Source organism: Suricata suricatta, chromosome 7 (assembly GCF_006229205.1).
Source record: "Suricata suricatta isolate VVHF042 chromosome 7, meerkat_22Aug2017_6uvM2_HiC, whole genome shotgun sequence".
Taxonomy (NCBI): Eukaryota; Metazoa; Chordata; class Mammalia; order Carnivora; family Herpestidae; genus Suricata; species Suricata suricatta.
In genome coordinates, this window is record NC_043706.1 from 49632031 (window position 1) to 49652539 (window position 20509).

Genomic DNA, 20509 nt, shown 5'->3' on the forward strand with positions numbered 1-20509 from the left:
TTCCTTTCCTTTCCTTTCCTTTCCTTTCCTTTCCTTTCCTTTCCTTTCCTTTCCTTTTTAACCATTCAATTGGTAATCCTCCTTTCTGTCTCTTTAGTTTTCCTTTTCTAATGTCTGCTGACACATGACTTTACCATTCTCTCAAAACTCTCTGACCAGAACACACCCACGCTCTAGGAGGCTTTACTCCGTTTTTCCCCTGGCCTCATATTTGGGAGGTTTCTGCAAGTAAAGCCTTTTTGATTTGGCAGGTGCACTCCTTTAAGAATTAAGACGACTTATCTGTGAGTTTAAAGGACCTTAAAAATGATTTACTTTGACCTACTTATTTTATGGCTGAAGAAAACTGAGGCTGAAAGAGACTGAATGACTTTTCTGAGTTGATGCAGCCTCTGAGTGGCAGCTCTGGCTAGACTTCCTTGCTCCCAGCCTGCCTTCCACGCTTCCTCCTCACACACGCAGGCTTGGGTCTTAATGTGGACAGCCAGTAAAAAAAGGAAATCCGCTCTTTCAGAATAAGTTGTTTTTGGATTTAAGAGCATTTTAGCCCAGTTTTAAAATTGTAAGATGCTACATACTTTATGGTACAAACTCAGGCAGCAGGTAAGTTGCATCTTTTTAAATAAGAATTAAAAAAAATCTTACCTTTCTTACATGGTGGAAGAGGTTTCAATGTTGGAGGAACCATTCCTAAGCATGTGTTTCAGTGATAATGAAACTCCTAGAACTCTCATCTTGCAGGGCCTGGATTTGGTTTTGAAGTTTGGAACTACCTATATTATATGTGAAATAGCACCATAGAATTTGCTTATTACTTTTTTATTTCATTAATTTTTATTTATTTATTATTTATTTATCTATTCTATTTATAGAGAGAGCGTGAGTGGGGGAGAGGCGGGAGGGTGGGAGAGACAGACAGACAGAGAGAATGAGAATCTTAAGCAGGCTCCATGCTCAGTGTGGCTTCAGTCCCACCACCCTTGCTTGAATCATGACCTGAGCCAAAATTAAGAGTTGGACACTCAACCGACTGAGCCACCCAGACACCCCTAGAATTTGTTTTTTTAAAAAAGGAACTAGAAAGAGGAAAGGAATGAAAGATTCTAATGTAGAGACTGTCCCTAAAGCAAGAAGATCCCCTCCCCACTCCTACCTGAAACAATGAATTCTATGTCCCATTGTCTGTATTAGCCAGTTTACATAAAGGGACCTTTGGCATGAGATCTTTTTAACTCTATTTTTTTCCCTCTCTAACTGGAGGTAACTAGAGACATATTGAAAGTAAACTTTCTTTGTAAGTTTTTAAATACTTTTATTTTGAAAACCTCACTCTTCAGTAGCACTTAAGGGAAGTATAAAAATGTCCTTTTGTGTAGAACATAGTGAAACATAATAATTATCTCAAGTGATTGGCATCTTAAATCGAGTTAAAAGAAAGATATTAAGAAAATAGCAATTGCTGTCAATTGATCAATTCTAAGTAATCCATAGCTTTGCTCTGGCTGTTACAATCTACAGAAAAAAAACATTATCAAGCTGTTGTCCTGTGTTTTATTATAGTCTCCCGGGCTAAATTATTCTTAGAGCTTGGATATCTGTCCTGTGTTATTCCTTTCTGGGTCACCCCATCAAGTATTTTTTATGCCTCCATACTTCTAGGTAAACTGAGTCTTGGCTTTTTTTCCTTATCAATGTCTTCTATACAGGAAGACCAGGCAAATATGCCACCTAATAATGTAATGTTTAGGTTATTTCAGTGAGCATATGGGAGAAATCATTATATTCATGTCTAGTATACATTGTATATGCACTTTTCAGTTAACATTTTGTTGTTGCTGTTTCAGATTGCCAGAAAGCTTTCCTGAATTACAGAATTTGACATGTCTTTCTGTAAATGACATCTCCCTGCAGTCCCTGCCTGAAAATATTGGCAAGTAAGTGTTCATGTGAGGACAGGAGAGCATTTTAATCATCAACCCCAGCCTCTTTATCTTTTACAGCTCTACCTTTCTACTCACAAAGCCTTTTGCCCAGTTTTCAATCTCACCCTCACGAAAGATCATAGCAAGACTACAGTGTTTTTGCTTTCAGTTGCCCCTAAATTCCAGTGGTCCAAAGGGATAATGCTACTTGTTACTAGTGAAACACTTAAATCTATTTGGACGTGCCCTTCAACCTAATGGATTCCAGAGTAGTTAACTTAAGCGAACAAAATAGCACTGATCATGTAGGTAGTTAATAAATGCCGTTGGCAACTACCACTCTCGGTACTTTTATTGGAAACTTGGGGCGTCTGTACCCTGAACGAGAGCCGCGTCTGCCGGCGTCTGTGCACCTCAGACCTGAGAAGAGCGAGTGGGAATGGTGTATTCGGAGAGCAGGCATGGGATGGGGAGAGAGACAGCGGGGGGGGGGGGGGGGGGCACACTTCCACAGTGCCGGCTCAGAGGTCGGGAGGACAGCCATGGCCAGAAAAAATTTTTTTGAAGAAAAATGTATGCGGGCGATGAAATGTTCTCTTACAGCTTCTCACAGATGAATTAATTGAATGATCTGAGCGGATCTTTTCCATACCCCCAGGACATACAGTGGGTTAAGTCATGCTGACAGTTCATGCATTACCACTTAAAACAAAAATGCGACGTGGCTGGTGACCGGCCAAAACTAGTAGACCAGTGTTCCCTAGTGTCATAAAAGGTTTTCCTTGTGTTCACCTGTCCTGCCTGGGTTCTAAGACAAAACAGAAACTTTGGTTTTGAGAGCTGCAGTGTATCTGACAGATGTTTGTTCTGCAAAGGGTCTCTTTCCAGAAATCTATGGGAGAGGACTGCTTTTCTTAGACAACTCTGCCCTCTCCTCTCCCTCCTATGCAGGCGGAAGACAACCGGCTGACCCCTGTTTGAGCCAGCAAGTTCATGTTTTCTGAGATGCAAGCTGTTTAAACATTTTGCCAGTAGATGTGCTGATACAGATTTGTGTCCTTAATGTCTCAGGAGGAGAAGGAGACAGGAAGCCCCAGTACACTCTGAGTTTGATGGTATCTGTTGCAGAGGAAACAATAATGTTTTACTGTGGGTTTCTTAGCCTTTCTGCTGTGTCAAGATTCATATATTTCTAATTAACATAATAGCCATTTAAATGCCTGAACTGACTCCGCTTCCTTCCCCTTCCTCCCCGGAAGTGTCTGCAGTCTGACTCCCTTGATGGTCCCCTTCCCATTCCTTCTCAGCCCACCACCGCCCACGTGTTCCTCCGTTCTATCCCCCGATTCATGTCTTTTGTAAAAAGGCTGAATGCTTTGAGAGAAAATACATTCTTTTTAAACAAGAGTGCGTCACTCTCCACTGCATTGTATTAATGGAGAATGCTAGTTAATAGTCATTTTAGAATAAATTACATATCCTTTATTCCATCTTTTCTGTTAGTACTTGTACCTGATTTTGTCGATGTTCAGGATTTCTTGTGTACCTGCGTATCCTGTCAGTAATAAGGGTAGTGTTCTGCTTTGTTTTGATTTTAGACTTAATCATCCTGTATTACTATTACAGCCTTATGTATACTGATTGCTTCCAAAACAAATTGTCACTTTGAACTTGAAACGTGTGGTGAATCATCACCCAGGAAGTAAGACTATGGGGAAGATGAGTGAATCATCTGATTCTTATTAGGTCAATTTGTGAAAATTAAATGGGAGATAGTGAGTTTCCTATTCCCGGTTGTTATTAATAATATTTTTTTATCAAAGCAAGAGATTCCATGATTTCTACCTGTTGGATTTAAGATTTTGCTTACTAAAGTAACAGTGGATTTTCAGTTAATAGAGAGAAACAAAGAACAGACTCCTTGGAGCAGCTTGGGCACCCCTGGTGTCTTAGACCATGCCGGAAAGGCCCTTGAAATAGTTGAAATGGTGAAATGTTGAGGAAATTGCATATATGCCTAAGTATACTACATTTTAAGCCAATCCTTACTTGAAACTTATGAATTTTCCTCATGAAAACAACTCTTCAGTTTCCCAGAGGATTCCCAAATGGTTTCTTTAGGGCGCTGAATCAAATATTTAGTAACCAAAGAACTACTCAGAGGTAGTATGGTTTTGTAAAAAAGGCACTAATATTTGATATTAAAAATTTTTTTGAAAAGAACACGAAATGACTGCCATGTGAGCAATCACACTTGCTGTTATCTATGTAGATTCTGAAGTGGGAGTTGTTGCATAGATTAACTCTGCTTATTTACTTCTCACTGGCCAGAGGGGTCAGCCACTTCGGTATCTGCTCTTTGAGCAACAGTGAGAATGGGACCTCGGTTGCTCTTTTCCGCGCCTAGCACAGCACGTGGCATGCAGTGGGGAAGCTGTGGATTTGTCAAGGCTGCGGGCCCCTCAGGGAGGGCAGGAGCATCCCGCCTGGAGGAGAGAGCCAAGCGTTTACGTAGGGCAAGCTGACTGCACTCCCCTCGAAGTGGGGGCCACTTGTGAACATCTGTCTGCTTGTGCGTTTGCTTGGCCAGCAGTCAGTTGATGTGGAGAGCGTTTGGGGTCGGTGGCGAGTTGACACTGGAGCATGGCCCTGCTGGCCCCTGTCCTGTGCTTCCCGCTACTCCGGGCACTGCTGCTGGAGCACAGGTGTTCCCGCAGCCCTTGCATGGTCACATTTTCTTAGTGACCCTGGCCGTACCTGACAGTGCCATTCATTAAGTAGGTAAGCCCAGCCAACTTAATAAGTATTTTTATCCTAACAACCTAGTAGCTGTTTGAAAAAGTAATACATATCAACGGAAAGAATATTTATATTTAATTTTTAATTTTTTATTAAAAATATTTTTTAATGTTTGTTTTTTTTGAGAGAGAGAGAGAGACAGAGAGACAAAGTGTGAATGGGGGAGGGGCAGAAAGAGAGGGAGACACAGAGTAGAAGCAGGCTCCAGGCTCTCAGCTGTCAGCACAGAGCCCGACGTGGGGCTTGAACCCATGAACGGTGAGATCATGACCTGAACTAAAGTCAGAAGCTTAATCAACTGTGGTGCACAGGTGCCCCTTTATTTCATCTTTAAACTTTGCCAAATATTTGCTGTAGCATGTGGGAACCTTCTGGGCACCGCTCAGCCTCTCAAACTGCCACCCTTTTCCCTTTCTACATTGGTTCTTCACCTGGTACTTGCCTTTTGTCCCTGACAACCCTGCTTTGCAGAGATGCCCTCGAAAGGAATGTCGTGCTGTCCAGTGTGGAAACAATGACCTGAGCTCGTGGTTCACGCGGCATCGAACAGCTGCTGGGTACCGCTGTGTCTCTGTCAAGTGTAACGTATTCTGCAGTGTTCCTGTGAGCTGGCTGCTGCTTCGCCGGGTGCCTCGGCACACGCTAGCCATAAATTGTCGCTCCCCCGAATCCCTGAGTACACTGTTAGGAAACCTGGGGAGTGCGGAGCACTCGCCCTTGGCCTGCGGGAGGAAGCCGGCATCACACAGGTGGCAGGTCTTTCAGGTTGTTGGGCTTTCCGGGGGCTGCAGAGCCCGGTGGCCCGGTCCTGCGATCCCCACGTGGCTGCACACCAGCTACCTTCAGTGTGGCTACTTGGATAAAGCAAGTGTCTCACATAGTGGAATCCCTGTAATGCTTTTTGATGAGAGGAAGAATGATCATGAAAATCTTTTGAACCATACAGAAGTATACTGGTTACCTCGTGCAGAGTCTCACATCTTTCTTTTACTAAAAAGTAAGATTGTCCCAGATTTGGCCCTTTTCTGTGATGGCACTTTAGCATGTTACCTTGTCCTTTAAAGTAAAGGTGATATGTAACAAAGACTGAGAAATTAACTCACTTTTAATAGATTTTTTTAAAACTCTTCAGTTAAAAGTACAAAAACAGCAGTTTTTTAAAGAAAATTGTTTTTCATGTTTATTTTTGAGAGAGAGACAGAGTGTGAGCAGAAGATGGGCATAGAGAGAGAGAGGGAGACACAGAATCTGAAGCAGGCTCCAGGCTCTGAGCTGTCAGCACAGAGCCCGACGTGGGGCTCGAATTCACAAAACAGGAGATCATGACCTGAGCCGAAGTGGGCTGCTTAACTGACTGAGCCACCCAGATGCCCCCAAAGCACAGCCCTTTCTGATTAGTCTTCATGTATAGGTGATTGATGTCCCAGAAGATGATAGCACAATTTCAACATAGACCTTCCCACAAGCAGAAGAAATTTTTAAAGATTAGTGTCATGATTTAATAAATGCAGCTGAGAATATGGTTCTTCTTGATTAAATATGTAATATAGTATTATCCATACCATTGTTCTCATTATTGAGAGCCCAAAAGATTTTTCTATTTCTAAATAAAATACTTTAAATGCTTTATTTTTTTTTTACTTAAAATTAAAAAGTTCATCGATGTTTTAAAAAGTTCATCGATGTTTTAAAAATAAATGTGAGGAGGATTATAAAAGTATACTCTTATGAATATGTGAGGACTGCCATTCTAGAAGAGAATGTTTAGGAGTCAGTGTTTAGGAATCTGCTTCTCCAGATCCCTAGGGGCTCCAGCGAAGGCTCGCTCTCGGGCCCGGAGGGGAGTGAGAAACAGCTCCCTGGTGGCGGGGTCTGCCGACCCTTCTTAGTGCCAGCACAGCTCCATTATTAGCTGTTTAATGTGTTTGTATTGATGTTACATATAATATTTACTTTAAAAAAAAGGTCTGCTGCAAATATTTTTCAAGTTAAGTTTGGAGACCGCTGTTTCAGAAGCTTGGTACTGTTCGTTAATCAAAGCAGCATGTACTGTGGAGTTTTTACCGTGATGTAGACCCACCAAGCTCTGCCCAAACTGAGCAGAAAGCTTCAACGCCTTTTATGAAAGTGAACTTTAGTAGCACCTGGGTGGCTCAGTTGGTTGAGCGTCCAATTCTTGATTTGGGCGCAGGTCTTGATCTTGTGGTTTGTGAGATCAAGCCCCGTGTTGGACTCTGTTCTGGGAGTGAGGAGCCTGCTTGGGATTCTCTCTTTCCCTCTCTCTCTGCTTCTCCCCTGCTCACACGTTCTGTCTCTTTCTTTCACTCACTCAAAATAAATAAACTTAAAAAAAGAAGATAATTAAAAAAACAAAAGCGAACTTTAAAATGTGTTTCCTCTTTCCTCTCTTTACCAACTGGCTGAGGTTTGTCCTCACATAATGATTGAAATTCTCCCTCTTTTGTCAAGCCCTCTCCAATGATGGGGAGAGTAAGATAGATCCTAAATGCCCAGCTTCCCTGACCCACACTTTACTGCCCGCAGGATAAGCATGTTAGTCCTTTGTCTTTACACTGTCTAGTTGTTCAGTATTCAAGTGTTGGCACCTGGGTCACTTTGTACCCTGAAAGTGGGGGAGTCTCTGGCGTTAAACCCTCTTTGTGTCTGTATTGCTCTGAGCTATCGAATGAGTACTTGTGACCAGGTGCAGTGTGACCTCCTTCATCCTGCTGGCTTCCCCTGACATCGTAGGCAAGCCAGTTGGGTTCCTAAAGCTTTGTGCTGGGACCGCATTGGCCTCTTCCTACACTATCACTTGTCTGGCTGCATGCTGTACAGTTGATTAAAGAAACAACTATGAAAAAAAAAACCCCAAAAACCTGTTTCCATTGCTCTAAAACCTTCTCATGAAGAATAATTATGGTTCATTAATATTGCTAATTTCCCTGGTAAAAAGAGCCATTAGGGAGAGATTTAAATATGTATATTTTTCAGGGAAAAAAATCTCATCAGAAGAACTGGTAAGCTTCTTCCTTTTAATATCAGTTCTGACATTTATCACATTTCCTTTTCTGCTTTTGTTGCCAAAAAAGCTCGGAGCTGATTTTGATGATCAGTGAGAGCAGCTGTATTAATTTCCAGGTGATGAAGGAGCCTAAGGAATCGGGGGAGCTGTGTTTCCGACATTTATGGGGGGGGTGAATGCTATGTTAGGCACATATACGGTCTAAGTACAGCATGTGTAGTCATGGTTACTATTAACCAGCCTGAGTCTCATTAGCTTTGTCTGTGAAATGGGAATAAGTAATCTGCCTGAGGTTGTGTTGCTGGTGGAACACTTGGGATTCACACTTAGTTTCTTCCATGAAGAAGCTGCATTTTTTTGTTTCATGAATTTTTTTTTGCAGGTTTGCACTTAATAGACTTCTTACATCCCTTTTAGGAAATGTTGGGGTAATATTAGGTAAGTGACTGTACGTATCACTGAGGTTACCATTTAGCATGGAAAGGCAGCATTGAGAAGCATTCAGCAGGCTCTTCGTAGAGTTCCCAGTGTAGAGTAGGCTTTAAGAATACCTCCTGGGGGCGCCCTGGTGGCTCATTCTATTAAGGGGCTGCCTTCGGCTCAGGGCATAATCTCGCAGTTTGTGGGTTCAAGCCCACATCCGGCTCTGTGCTGACAGCTCTGTGCCTGGAGCCTCCTCTGGATTCTGTGTCTCTCTCTTTCTGCCCCTTCTCCTGCTCATTCTCATGCTCTGTCTCTCTCTCTCTCAAACAGAACATTTTTAAAAATTTTAAAAAAGAGTACTGTTCGAATAAGGTTGACTTTTCAGATATGCCCTTGAAAACAGTGCTTAGTCAATAATGGCTTTTTGCTTTAACTAAAAACACGGGAGATTCTACTGGCAAAGCCAGGAAGGATACTTTTGCTGTAAGTTTTCACATGTTGCTACCAAGTGTGAATGAATTTGTCTTCCAGAAAGCATATAGTGAAATATTTCTCTTGAGATCAGTTGTATCAATTTCTACTCAAGAAAATCCCACAGTGTATTTTTTACTTTTCAAAAATGGGCTAGCTTACAGATGAATATGATCTAGTATATAAAGAATCCTATGGAATTCACAAAAACTATTAGAGCTAATAAATGAATCCAACAAGGTTACAAGATACAAGATTAATATGTAAAAATCAGTTTTATTTCTATATACTAGCACTGAAAAGCCAGCAAAGAAATTAAGAAAACAGTTCCCTTTATAAAGCACCAAAAAACAGAAGAAATGTAAGACCATATACTGCAAAACCAAAAAACATTATTAAGTTAAAAATGACCTAAATAAATGGAAGGACATCTGTGTTTATGGATTCGAGCACTTAGTATAATTATGACATCAGTACTCCCCAGATTAGTCTATGGATTCAGCTCAATCCCCATCAAAATTCTAGCTGGCTTTTTTTTTCTTTAGGAATTGACAAGTTGATCCTCAGGTTCAAGTGGAGCTGTAAGAGACCCAGAATAGCTCTGTGCAAAGTTGGAAGACCCGCACTGCCACATTTCAAAACCTAACCACAAACCTTCACTAATCAAGACGTGCTGCACTGGCATAGACCTACTGGAATAGAATTTACTGGAAAAGAATTGGGAATCTAGAATAAGCCCTTGCATTTATGGTTAATTGATTTTGATAGGAGTATCAAAACAGTTTAGTGAGGAAGAATAGTCTTTTCAACAGTTGCTGTTAGGATACCTGAATATCCATCCATATGTGAAAGAATGACGTCATACCCCTACCTCACACCACATGCAAAAACTAACTATAAATGCAGCAGGGACCTAAATGTAAGAGCTAAAACTCTCATAAGAGGGGCGCCTGGGTGGCTCAGTCGGTGGAATGACCGACTTCAGCTCAGGTCATGATCTCGTGGTTTGCGGGTTCAGGCCCTGCATCAGTCTCTGTCCTGACAGCTCAGAACCTGGAGCCTGCTTTGGATTTTCTCTCTCTCTCTCTCTTTCTCTCTCTCTCTCTCTCTCTCTGCCCCTCCTCCATTCATGCTCTGTCTCTCCCTCAAGAATAAATAAATGTAAAAAAATTTTTTTAAGAAAGTGTGGGAATAAGTCTTTGTGACACTGGGTTAGGCAGTTTTTTCTTAGATGCGACACCAAAAGCCCACACAACAAAAGAAAAAAATGGGTAAATTTGGACTTCATCAAAATTAAAGACTCGTGTGTATCAATGTACACACTATCAAAAAAGTGAAAAGACAACATGCAAGGGGAGAAAATATTTGCATATCATATCTGATAAGAGTCTCACATCCAGAATAAAGAACTCTTACAACTCAACAGTAAACGACATATAACCCAAGGAAAAATAAAAATAGGCAAAGGATTTGAATTGAGATTTGTTCATAGAAGATACACAAATGGCCAATAATCACATGAAAAGATGCTCAACATCATTAGTCATCAAATAAATACAAATCAAAACCACAGTGAGCTGCCACTTCAGACCCACTAACTCTAATTAAAAACAAACAAACAAACAGATGAACATGAGAGAAGGGAAGCAAAAATAATATGAAACGGAGAGGGACAGAACACAAGTGACTCTTAAATACAGAGAACAAACAGGATTGCTGGAAGGGTTTTGGGTGGGGGGATGGGCTAAAAGGGCAAGGGGCATTAAGGAGGACACTTTTTGGGATGAGCACTGGGTGTTATTTGTAAGGGATGAATCCTCAGTTTCTACTCCTGAAATCATTATTGTACTATGTGCTAATTCACTTGGATATAAATTTAAAAAAAAATAATAGTAGCAAATGTTGGTGAAAGTGTGTAGAAACTGCAAACCCTCATGCACTGTTGGTGGGAATGTAAAATGAAGCAGCCGCTCATCTGGGGAGCAGGTCTTTCCTCACAGAGTTGAACATAGTTACCATATGACCCAGCAGTTCCAGTCCTAGTTACATACACCCAAGAGAGTAAAATGTGCCTACACAAACACTTGTGCATGAAGTTTTGTAGGTGCATTATTCATAATAGCCAAGAGGAGGAAACAACTGAAATTTCCATCAGTGATGAACTGATAAACAAAAGTGGTATGTTCATATAATAAAATACTTAGCCAAAAAAGTAATAGGGTACCGATACATGCTACAACAGGATGAACCTTAAAAACATGTTAAGTGGTTAGGGGTGAGGGGAGCAGGGCCAGGATAAGGAGTAACTTCTGATGGGTATGGAAGTTCCTTTTGGGGGATGATGGTTTTCTAGAATTAGGTAGTGATGAAGGATCATAGGTCAACTTGAAGCCTGGTATTGCTGAAGGATGAGGCTGTACTTGGGAGCCTGACCTAGTTTATGTTTGCAGGAAATACTCTGTAACGTAGCTTATGAGTGACGTGCTGAGGTCATTTGCCTCCACTAACTCACACCTGGTGACCAGGTGGGTCCACTTAGCCACAGCGTCTAAGACCTGCAGGTCACAAGGAGTGGGGGCAAGACTGAGAGGATACAAAACCCCAATGTGAATCATGGAGACATTTGAGAGTCTGGGAAGCCTCTGCTTTTGCCTGGCGGCGTTTGTCTTTACTTTGTGTCTCTGCCTCCATGAGCTTCCTTATCCTGGGCCAATAAAGAAATACACTCTCCAAAAACAAAAAGAAAAAAAAAGAGTTTAAGTGAATCCAAACATCTCTACTCTGTTTAAATATCCTCCTCAAAATATAGCATTCTTAAAGGGGAAGGAATATTTATAATCGACTGGCACAGTGCCCAAAGCATAGCTGCCAGTCACAAAGTGGTTATTATCAGTAAACATTTAATTATGACAATTTGCTAACAGAAGTAGAGCAAGTAGATGAGCCCTGGCAGATTGAAGTAGAGCGTGTGGGTCTGATTTTGTAGGCTACCCTTGGGAATGGTGACCTTAATTTGAGTGGGCTTGAGCTAAGTGGACCACGTGGCTCCCTGCTACTCGGGCCTAGGGCCAAGCTGCTTCCCTCTGTCGCGTTAGTGCGCGCTGCCTGCGAGGAATACATCTTCATTGTGAAAACTGTCACCATGTTCACTGCTCTCTTTGGAGGCCCAAGAAGTCCTGCAAATGTTTATTTCAAAAACAAAAATAAGGATGTTTAGAAATGTTTCTAGAGCAAAGCCACCATAAGGAAATTTGTTACCAGCGATTTCGTAAATCCTAAATTGGTATTAAGAAACCAGAAATTTTACAAATGTGTAAGCAACTCTCCCTGTCCCCAGTAATGTTGTTTCCTCTAGTCAAATGTTATTGCCATCAACGTTCAAAGATTTTGTATTTTAATGGTTTTATAACGTCCTGCCATTTGTTCACTTGGGCTACTTGAATTTACTTTATTCTTTACTTTCTGAATGATTGTGACCACCAAAAATGGTGGGGAAAAAGTCTTAGTGGATTAAAAGGAGATTTTTAAAATATAGTGGAGAACAGATGTAAATTCTTTAAGGTAACTACTCATTCAGTTCCTGAAATAGAATCCTAAAAATACAGTTGGCCTACATTCTGACTTACAAGAGTGTAACTTTTGTGCCTGCTATCATGAACTTTGTAAAACACTAGGCACTGGTGTGTGGAGAAGAAATGCTTCAAGCACACTCTTTCTGTAAGAGCTTGTGAAGTTGGTTTTTGTTGTTTTATTTTACCCCATTTGGTGATAGACATGGTGGGAGTTATAGGGAGAATAGAACTCATGTTTCTGTAGGAGGAAGATGAAGTCATTCTAACAGTGTTGCACAGAAATTTAATTTGCCAGATATTAAAATTGAAGGGCGAAGTATCTGTGAATGAGGGAATGGTTAAAAAAGTTCAGGTGTATATAGAAGTGAGATACTACGCAATTGTTTTTTTAAAAGTACTGATATATACAAATAACAAGTGAGACAAAAATCTGTGTGAGGAAAGCCGAGTGCTAGATGTGTGGGATAACTTGCGTGTGAAAAGGGGGAGGACACCTACTTGTCTTTGCATGAAAAGAAACCCTGGGGGCGCCTGGGTGGCTCAGTCCGTTAAGCATCCAGCTTTGGCTCAGGTCGTGATCTCATGGTTTGTGTTTGATCCCTGAGTCAGGCTCTGTACTCGACAGCTAGGAGCCTGGAGTCTGCTTCAGATTCTGTCTCCCTCTCTGTGCCCCTCCCCCACTCACACTCTGTGTCTGTCTCTATCTTTCAAAAATAAATAAACATTAAAAAAATTTTTAGAAGAAAACTCTGGATGAATACATAGGTAACAAAAAAGGATGATTTCCAGCAAGAAAGGTCTCAGTGGTGGGAAACTAGATAGATGAAGGAGGACTAGGGGGAAAACTTACTGTTGAATACTTTGATTTACATTATGTATTTCATTGTGTTAGCTGTTCACAAAGCTGACTCAAGAGTGAAGTACAGCAGAAGATAGCAATATAAATTCAGATTCCCAAGTAAATCCTGGCTTTGCGCCTTCTCATTTGTGTGAGACCGTGTTCAGGTTGCGTCGCTGTTGCTTAGTTTTCTCATCTACAAAGCTGATTCTTGTAAAGCACTTACAATATCTATCTTCCAGGAGGCTACAGACGCCATCATTAGTAGTCGAAGTGCTAACGACCAGTAATTCTCATATTGCCTCGCAAGTGTCTCATTTTCTCACATGTGTAAATGTATCAGAAACACCTGATCCTTTCTTTTTTCTCTGTGATAATCATGTTTTTACTGAAGTGGCTGATAAATGCACATGGAGTTTGAGCCTCCTTGTTTCTCTTGGCCGAGTGATTAAGAACCTGGTCTCAGAAGTGGAGAGAACTGAGTTTGAGTCCCCTACCCCAGTGCTTGACAATGCATTTTTTTAAATTAGATGCTATAAGAGATGTAGAGATGTTTGTTTTGCATTGAATAGGTTGCCTTGATGGGAAAGGCACTATCCTCAAGTCTAGATGGAAGATACTGTTTTCTGAGAGACTAAGAAGGGAGATCATTCATTCATTCATTTATTCTGTTTTGTATTAATTTCTCTGGTTTAAATCTGCATTCAGGCAGGTCTCATTATATGTCAGCTATTACTAGAGGAGCTTGGAGAACCACTTTTTGGAGTGGGCTGGTAGGATTCTGCTCTTGCTCCGGGCCTAACCAACTTACATCGTTGTAAGAGTTGGCCAGTGCCAGCAGCTCACCATCCATGGGAGCTTTTCTCACGAAGTCCTCTGTAATGGGGATGATTAACAGCATCCGGTACATGGGCACCTGGGTGCCTCAGTCAGTTAAACGTCCAACTTGGGCTCGGGTCGTGATCTCGTGGGTTTGAGCCTGCTTCAGATTCTGCCTCTGTCTCCCCCTTTCCCATCCCTCCCCTGCTTGCTCTCTCTCGCTCTTTCTCTCTCAAATATAAAAAAACATTAGAAAACATTTTTTAAATAAAAAAATAGCATCCTGCAGCAGTCTATCAGAAGACCGTGACTCAGGGCATGCCTGCCTGGAAGGTACCTGACGATGCATAGCGATAGGGCTGTCTCGGGGAAATGAGAGACAGAAGTGGCTCACTGGACTTGAAGGGAGAATACAGTATGCCCTAATTGCCTTAGTAGATAGGATTATATTTATTTTAAGGGAACCTGGGGTAGAGTGGTGGAGCGCCTGAGCTGAGCAGGCCAGCCTCTACTGAGGGAGGGAGCAGGCCAGGTTGGGAGCTGGGGCCTCACACTGTCACCTCCCCGCCTCTGTGTGCTCTTTCCAGTGGCCCTTTCATCGCTGGGTCCCTAGAGCCTGATTGTAATGTCTGAGTTCCTTCATTTTAAATTCTTTAGAGTTATGGGGAACTATAATTCCCTCAGAAACACTCGTGTTCTATTTACTTCATTTTAAGTGAATTTTTGAATTTTGAAACGTCACAAAAATATGGTGTTGTTTGCTGCTGTTCACACTCATACATTCCCATTTTCCCTACTATCCCAAAACCGGAAACTGAGAAGTTCTGGAGTTAGAACCTTTTCAGTTAACAGGATGTTTTACTTGGGTGTCAACACGGTAGCAGTGGGAACATTAACCTGACGTTAGCGTTTTGTAGGTCCAAAAGTCTGCTGGCATTTTGCAGTATTTTCGCTCAAGCATTACTTGCTCTTATTAACTATGGCCTATGCCTTCTATGCTGAAGACAAAATATAAAGATAACTTAAAAATGTGTGTCCTATTTTTAAAATGACATAAACCAACAAAAAATCCCCATGTCCTTAGTGTGGTTAAGAAGGTGAGACTTGCCTGTTTGCCCCATATTGATAGACTTGCTTTTAAAACTTAAATTAGAAAGAAGAGTCCAAGGAATGGAGGGCCCCCGAGATGCCTCAAGGCAGCAGAGGGTGAGGGCGGGAGTTTTGTCTTCCCACCACACTTACATTGTGCCTTCGCCACTTTCTAATGGAACTCACACACAGTGTCACTTTCCTCATTGTGTCATGAGCCTCGTCACTAAGCTGAGTTGTTCCCACTGAAGAGATGGTATGTGAGAGGAGCCCAGGAACCCTGTGGATGCCTCCTGACGGAGGAGCAGGTGGTCCGGGTCGGGCCTGAGGCCCATGCTGCAGACCTCAGAACAGCTCTTAGAGGCCTGCCTAATACTGCTTTTAAAGAGGCATTCAAAGATGCCTGCCAGTAAAGTTCATGAAGCGAAGAAGGACTTTTTCCTCCTTTTATTAGTGTATGTCTTTAGTGCATCAAAATTGGCGTGAAAGCAATGAATGTGGAATAGATCAGTGATTGAAAATATAAATGTGAAAGCAGCCGAATGGCCCTCCCCTCCCTGATAAAACTGGCCACGGATTACATGGAGCCTGAAAGCCAGGCCCTGGTTTTTGCTTTTACTGAGGCTTTAAAAATGGACGTATCCCCCTCATCCGCAGGGTGTTTTTGGAAATAGATCCTGGCTTGTTCCTTCCTCCCCACCCTCTTCTGTTCTCCTGTCTTCTGTGTGAACACGGGGCCCACAGAAAGTAGAACTACGTTGCTCCAACCTGCTATTGGCCCACATTTCTTATAAGAATGTTGGTATTAAACTAAAATTATTAGTAGGGATGTTGATTAAAAATATACTCTAAAGAGTTTTGTTTGCTTCCACTTTGTGAAAAGTATTGTTTTCTAAAATTGAAGGAGATCCAGAACATGTGCATTTCATCACAGAGTTAAGATACATTTTCAAACAAGCAGTCTTTAAATATGTACATAGACTGTGCAAATCAAATCTACATTTTCTGATGTTACGAAACCAGCATTGTTAGTACCCGTGACTCTGGCTTTTCTGTTGGAAGGAGAATGGAGGATTAAGACAGATTAACGTTTTGGGATAACGTTTGACTCCTTGTGTTCTGTGCGCTCACCCAAGTCTGGGCAATTATGGTGGTAATGTGAGCAAAAGCTCGAGTTCTGATTGGTGTGGAGCTTAGTATGATGCCTGGTGGGGGAAGAGAGGAATCGTCCACCTTCCAAATCAATGCTGTGTGCCAGTGCTGACATCCCCTGGGTGCATGAGGTTTCTGGTGATGCAGGATTGCCACTGCCTGGGAAGTTTCGACCTGGATAATTAGTGTTCAGGGAAAACATCTGTCTGCTTTCACTGTGCTGCTGATAGGCATGGATTACACCAGAGAGGCTGGAGAGGCTGCAGAAGAGAGCGCCACTGTGGGGTTTAATAAGCATAAAAGCAACGCTATTACAGCTTCCATTTACCGAGTCGGCCTTGTGTTCCAGGCACCACACGAGCTATCACACTGTCCCTGACGCATTTAAACAGCCCTGTCATTTCTATAGCGTTGCTTCCAGGGGCTCTCTGAACTTCTGAGCTTAAGTAGAGCACGTGGGCCCTCTGGATGGAGGGGCTTACTGCTTCCAAACAGGGATGGTCTCTCACTGATGTTTGGAAGAAGAGCTGACCTTTGTGAGATTAAAGGCACTACTGGTTTAATGGTAACGGCACATTTTTGACATTCTGGTGTCTGGAAGCACATATTTGGCTTCTATCTTGGTGCTGGGCATTGCTGTCTTTAATAACCAGGGAGTTATTTTCACATATCAAATATTTAAACAACGGTACCTTACATTGAAGAGGCTACTCTTTTCATTTTAATATTAACATCTGGGAGTAGGGAATATGCTTTTTAATGGGATTACAGGTACTGGCTATAGATCTGTTTCCTCCTGGGAAGAAGTGACATATAAGATTTTATTAAGAATTACTATTTGTGGAGTGTATGTATGGGGAGGGCAATGGGAAGAAGTCTAAGGAATTTTTCTTATTTTTTTTTCTTCTCTTCATTTCTAGTCTTTATAACCTGGCTTCCCTGGAACTGAGAGAGAATCTTCTCACATATCTTCCTGAGTGAGTCTCATGGGGAAAAGAAGAGGGGATTTTTGTACTAAATGAATTTCTTCAAGTATTTAAAAAAAGTACTACAGTACTGTGTCACAAAGAGAGCCTGTGTCTTTTGGAAAGTTTGGGAGATGCCTGCCTCCCCTTACTAGTTTTTCCTTGGTAATATTTACTGCTGTGCAATCCAAATGAGTCTTATTTTTGGAAACTAGTCCAAGTGAGGGATACTGTATTGCTCAGCATTTCTAAATACTCTCTGAGAGTTCCTTTCTGTCTTTTTTTTAAATAGCTCTCTTACCCAGCTGCGGAGACTAGAAGAACTTGATTTAGGAAACAATGAAATATATAATTTGGTGAGTCTGTCTTGAAGAGAGATTTCGATTTAATTTTGTCCTTAGGTATGATGAAAACGTACTTCGGGGGCGATCGATAGGGATGTATTTTCACAGATACGGCTTGGCGATAGTAGAGAATGTGTTCCAGCTCACACAGGTTGAGAATTCTGTGGGGGTGGGGAGGGTCAGTGCTAGATGTGATGGGGGTCCGTGGAAACTACTAGCATTCTTTTTTGTTTTTTGAAGTTTATTTATTTATTTTGAGAGAGAGAGAGAAAGAGCATGAGTGGGGGAGGGACAGAGAGAGAGGGAGAAAGAGAGAATCCCAAGCAAGAGCCCGACGTGGGGCTTCATCCCATGAACCATAAGATGTTGACTGAGCTGACAGTTAATCCGGGGAGCCACCCAGGTCTCCCGCACCAGCATTCTTGGAGAGCGTTGGGAGTGCGTGAACGATGAGGGACTTGTATGGACAAGTGCCAACTAACCTCCTCCGTGGTGCCCACTTATTAACTGTTGAATTAGAATTCTTAGTGGGAGACTAAACATTGGATCTTTGTTACCATAACATTATTTTTTTGTTTCAGCCAGAATCAATTGGAGCTCTCTTACATCTAAAGGATCTCTGGTTGGATGGAAATCAGCTATCAGAATTACCTCAGGTAAGTGGTGGTTTCACATTGTTTCCTCCAAATTCTAAACAACCACAACCACCACTCATGCGTTCCCTGCTTCTGTATGAGATTTTCTAGAAGAGCGATCTTAAAAACCAAAAACATTGGTTGAAAAAGCACATTTGGAAAAATGTATTGAGCGCCCGTGCTGCACTGCCATAGAAAAATCGAAAGCCTCAGCCCACGATTTCTAAAGATAGCAAATATATCCTTCAGTTTGTGAAGTCTGTATTTTATTTCATCCTTGCTTTCCATGTGGCTTACCTCAAGTCCAGTAAATTTGTAAATTACCAGGACCCCTGATTCTGGATGGCATCCATTTCTCCACTCATTGCAATGTGCCAAGTGCTTTGGGATGATTGTGACCACATTCTGTCCTGTAATAGTTGATGTTAAAGAAATGTTAAAAGCTTTTATTTAAAATTTTTTGCAAATATTGCTTGTGGCTTAGCTGTTATGTCAGAGTGTTCAAATTGCTACTATTACCAAATATAAGAACCATGTTCCAAATGAAATAGAGTCTTACATGGATTTCTAAGTACATAGTCCTCTCGTGGAGCCCTACTAAGGCAGGCTTGCCTTCTGGTTAGGTGAGAAAGAAATGTAAGCCAACAAACACAACAATAAAAGACAAACATTTCCCCCTTACTTAATTTAATAATTTAATTGTATTAATGAAATTTCTTCTTGGGTATATTTTACAGTCAGTCTTGTTTGTTTGTGTTTGTTTGTTTTTGAGAGAGAGAGAAATGAGAGACAGAGTGTGAATAGGTGAGAGGCAGAGAATGAGGGTGGGACAGAATCCAAAGCAGGCTTCAGGCTCCAAGCTGTCGGCACAGAGTGCCATGCGGGGCTCAAACTCACGGACCACAAGATCGTGACCTGAGGCAAAGTCAGATGCCCAACTGACTGAGCCACCCACGTGCCCCTCTTATACCCAGACTTTAAAGTCTGGGTATATTTTATCGTGGCTCTGGGTGTTGATATTTTATGTGTTTGAGAGAGAGTATGTGTGTGCATGTACATACACAAGCAGGGGAGGGGCAGAGAGAGAGAAAGATAGAGGTAATCCTAAGCAGCCTCCATGCCCAGCACAGAGCCTGCTGTGGAGCTCGATCTCATGACTGTGAGATAACGAACGACCTGAGCCAAAATCAAGAGTCAGAGGCTTAAACTACTGAGCCACACAGGCGCCCCAAGGTGCTGATATTTTAAAGCCAACCGGATGCTCAGGTGTCTGTTCAGCCATGTGAAGCAGGTGTGACGGGGTGAGGTGCACTTTAGGTGAGGAATGCTCTGTCAACACAGCAAGTCTGACAGTAAGAGAAAGTACTCAGTTCCACATCATGACGTAGTTATCGCACTGGACTTGTTATGACCTCTTACAACCTCCCGTGCAACTAAGGGAAGTAAGGAACTAATCAGAGTCTGTTTCTGAATTCTTGACTGCGTTTGGGGAAAGGAGACAGGTTAGCAACTGATGTGGGCGAAGGTTTGATTAATACTTAGATTTCTCTAGGAAATCATTTGAAATCCTGATTGAGAGAATTCTAGTTACTTTGGGAGTCAGAGAATGGGGAACAAGAATACCATGAGGTTATCAGAAAGTAATACACCAGCTCTGGGATGCAATGGGGAAAGAGTGTATATATGTACAGATGTGTGTAAAGGATTGTGTACAAAATGCCACATCTCAAACACAACAAAATTAGAACTCCAGTGATCTTGTTGTGAATGGTTATTTAAACATCTCATTCATCATTCGTCCCTCTTTAGAAATATCTGTTGGGGCACCTAGGTATCTCAGTCAGTTAAGCATCTGACTTTGGCTCAGGTCATGATCTTGTAGTTCGTAGGTTCGAGCCCTGCATCAGGCTCTGTGCTGACAGCTCAGAGCCTGGAGCCTGCTTCGGATTCTGTGTCTCCCTCTCTCTCTGCCCCTCTCCTGTCTCTCTCTCACTCTCTCTCAAAAATAAACAAACATTAAAAAAATTCTTTAATGGAAACCTCTATTAAACCATGAATCAACGCATCAGATACTCTAAATAATCGTCATTGATGACAGAAAGACAAGCATGCAAAACATTATGAAAGGAATTAATGAAAAGTTAGAACAATGTCAAGGGTCAGGCCTGAAATCGGTAGAAATGCAGTGTGGTTTCCTACAGACAGAAATTACAGGGGCGGGTTCAGAGGATGTGTATTAGGTAGGAGAGAAGCTGGAGAAAGTAGATCAGACCAAGTTAAGTGTAGACTGAAGGATTTGTACCTATGTAGACATCAAGGAGCCACTAGACATTTTAATTTTTTTTAGAGGAAGCGTGGTCTGATTACATACGTAGAGCTAGCTATGTTTCCAGGAGGAAATTACGGAAACAACAGTCTGTAGCACAGACATGGATAGGGAGTGTCAAGGTCAGAG

At 41.9% G+C, this 20509-nt stretch overlaps 1 protein-coding gene across 2 annotated transcripts in view; it reads left to right on the forward strand.

Moving 5' to 3' along the window:
* The window catches only part of LRRC1 (leucine rich repeat containing 1), a 126137-nt gene that overhangs the window by 78898 nt on the left and 26730 nt on the right, over window positions 1-20509 (forward strand). The window contains exons 4-7 of one of the 2 annotated variants that reach the window (XM_029944477.1): window positions 1845-1934; window positions 17031-17087; window positions 17368-17431; window positions 18001-18075. In XM_029944477.1, coding sequence (XP_029800337.1) covers window positions 1845-1934; window positions 17031-17087; window positions 17368-17431; window positions 18001-18075 — 286 coding nt within the window. The remainder of the gene's footprint in view (window positions 1-1844; window positions 1935-17030; window positions 17088-17367; window positions 17432-18000; window positions 18076-20509) is intronic. The other variant, XM_029944478.1, reaches the window with a different exon arrangement.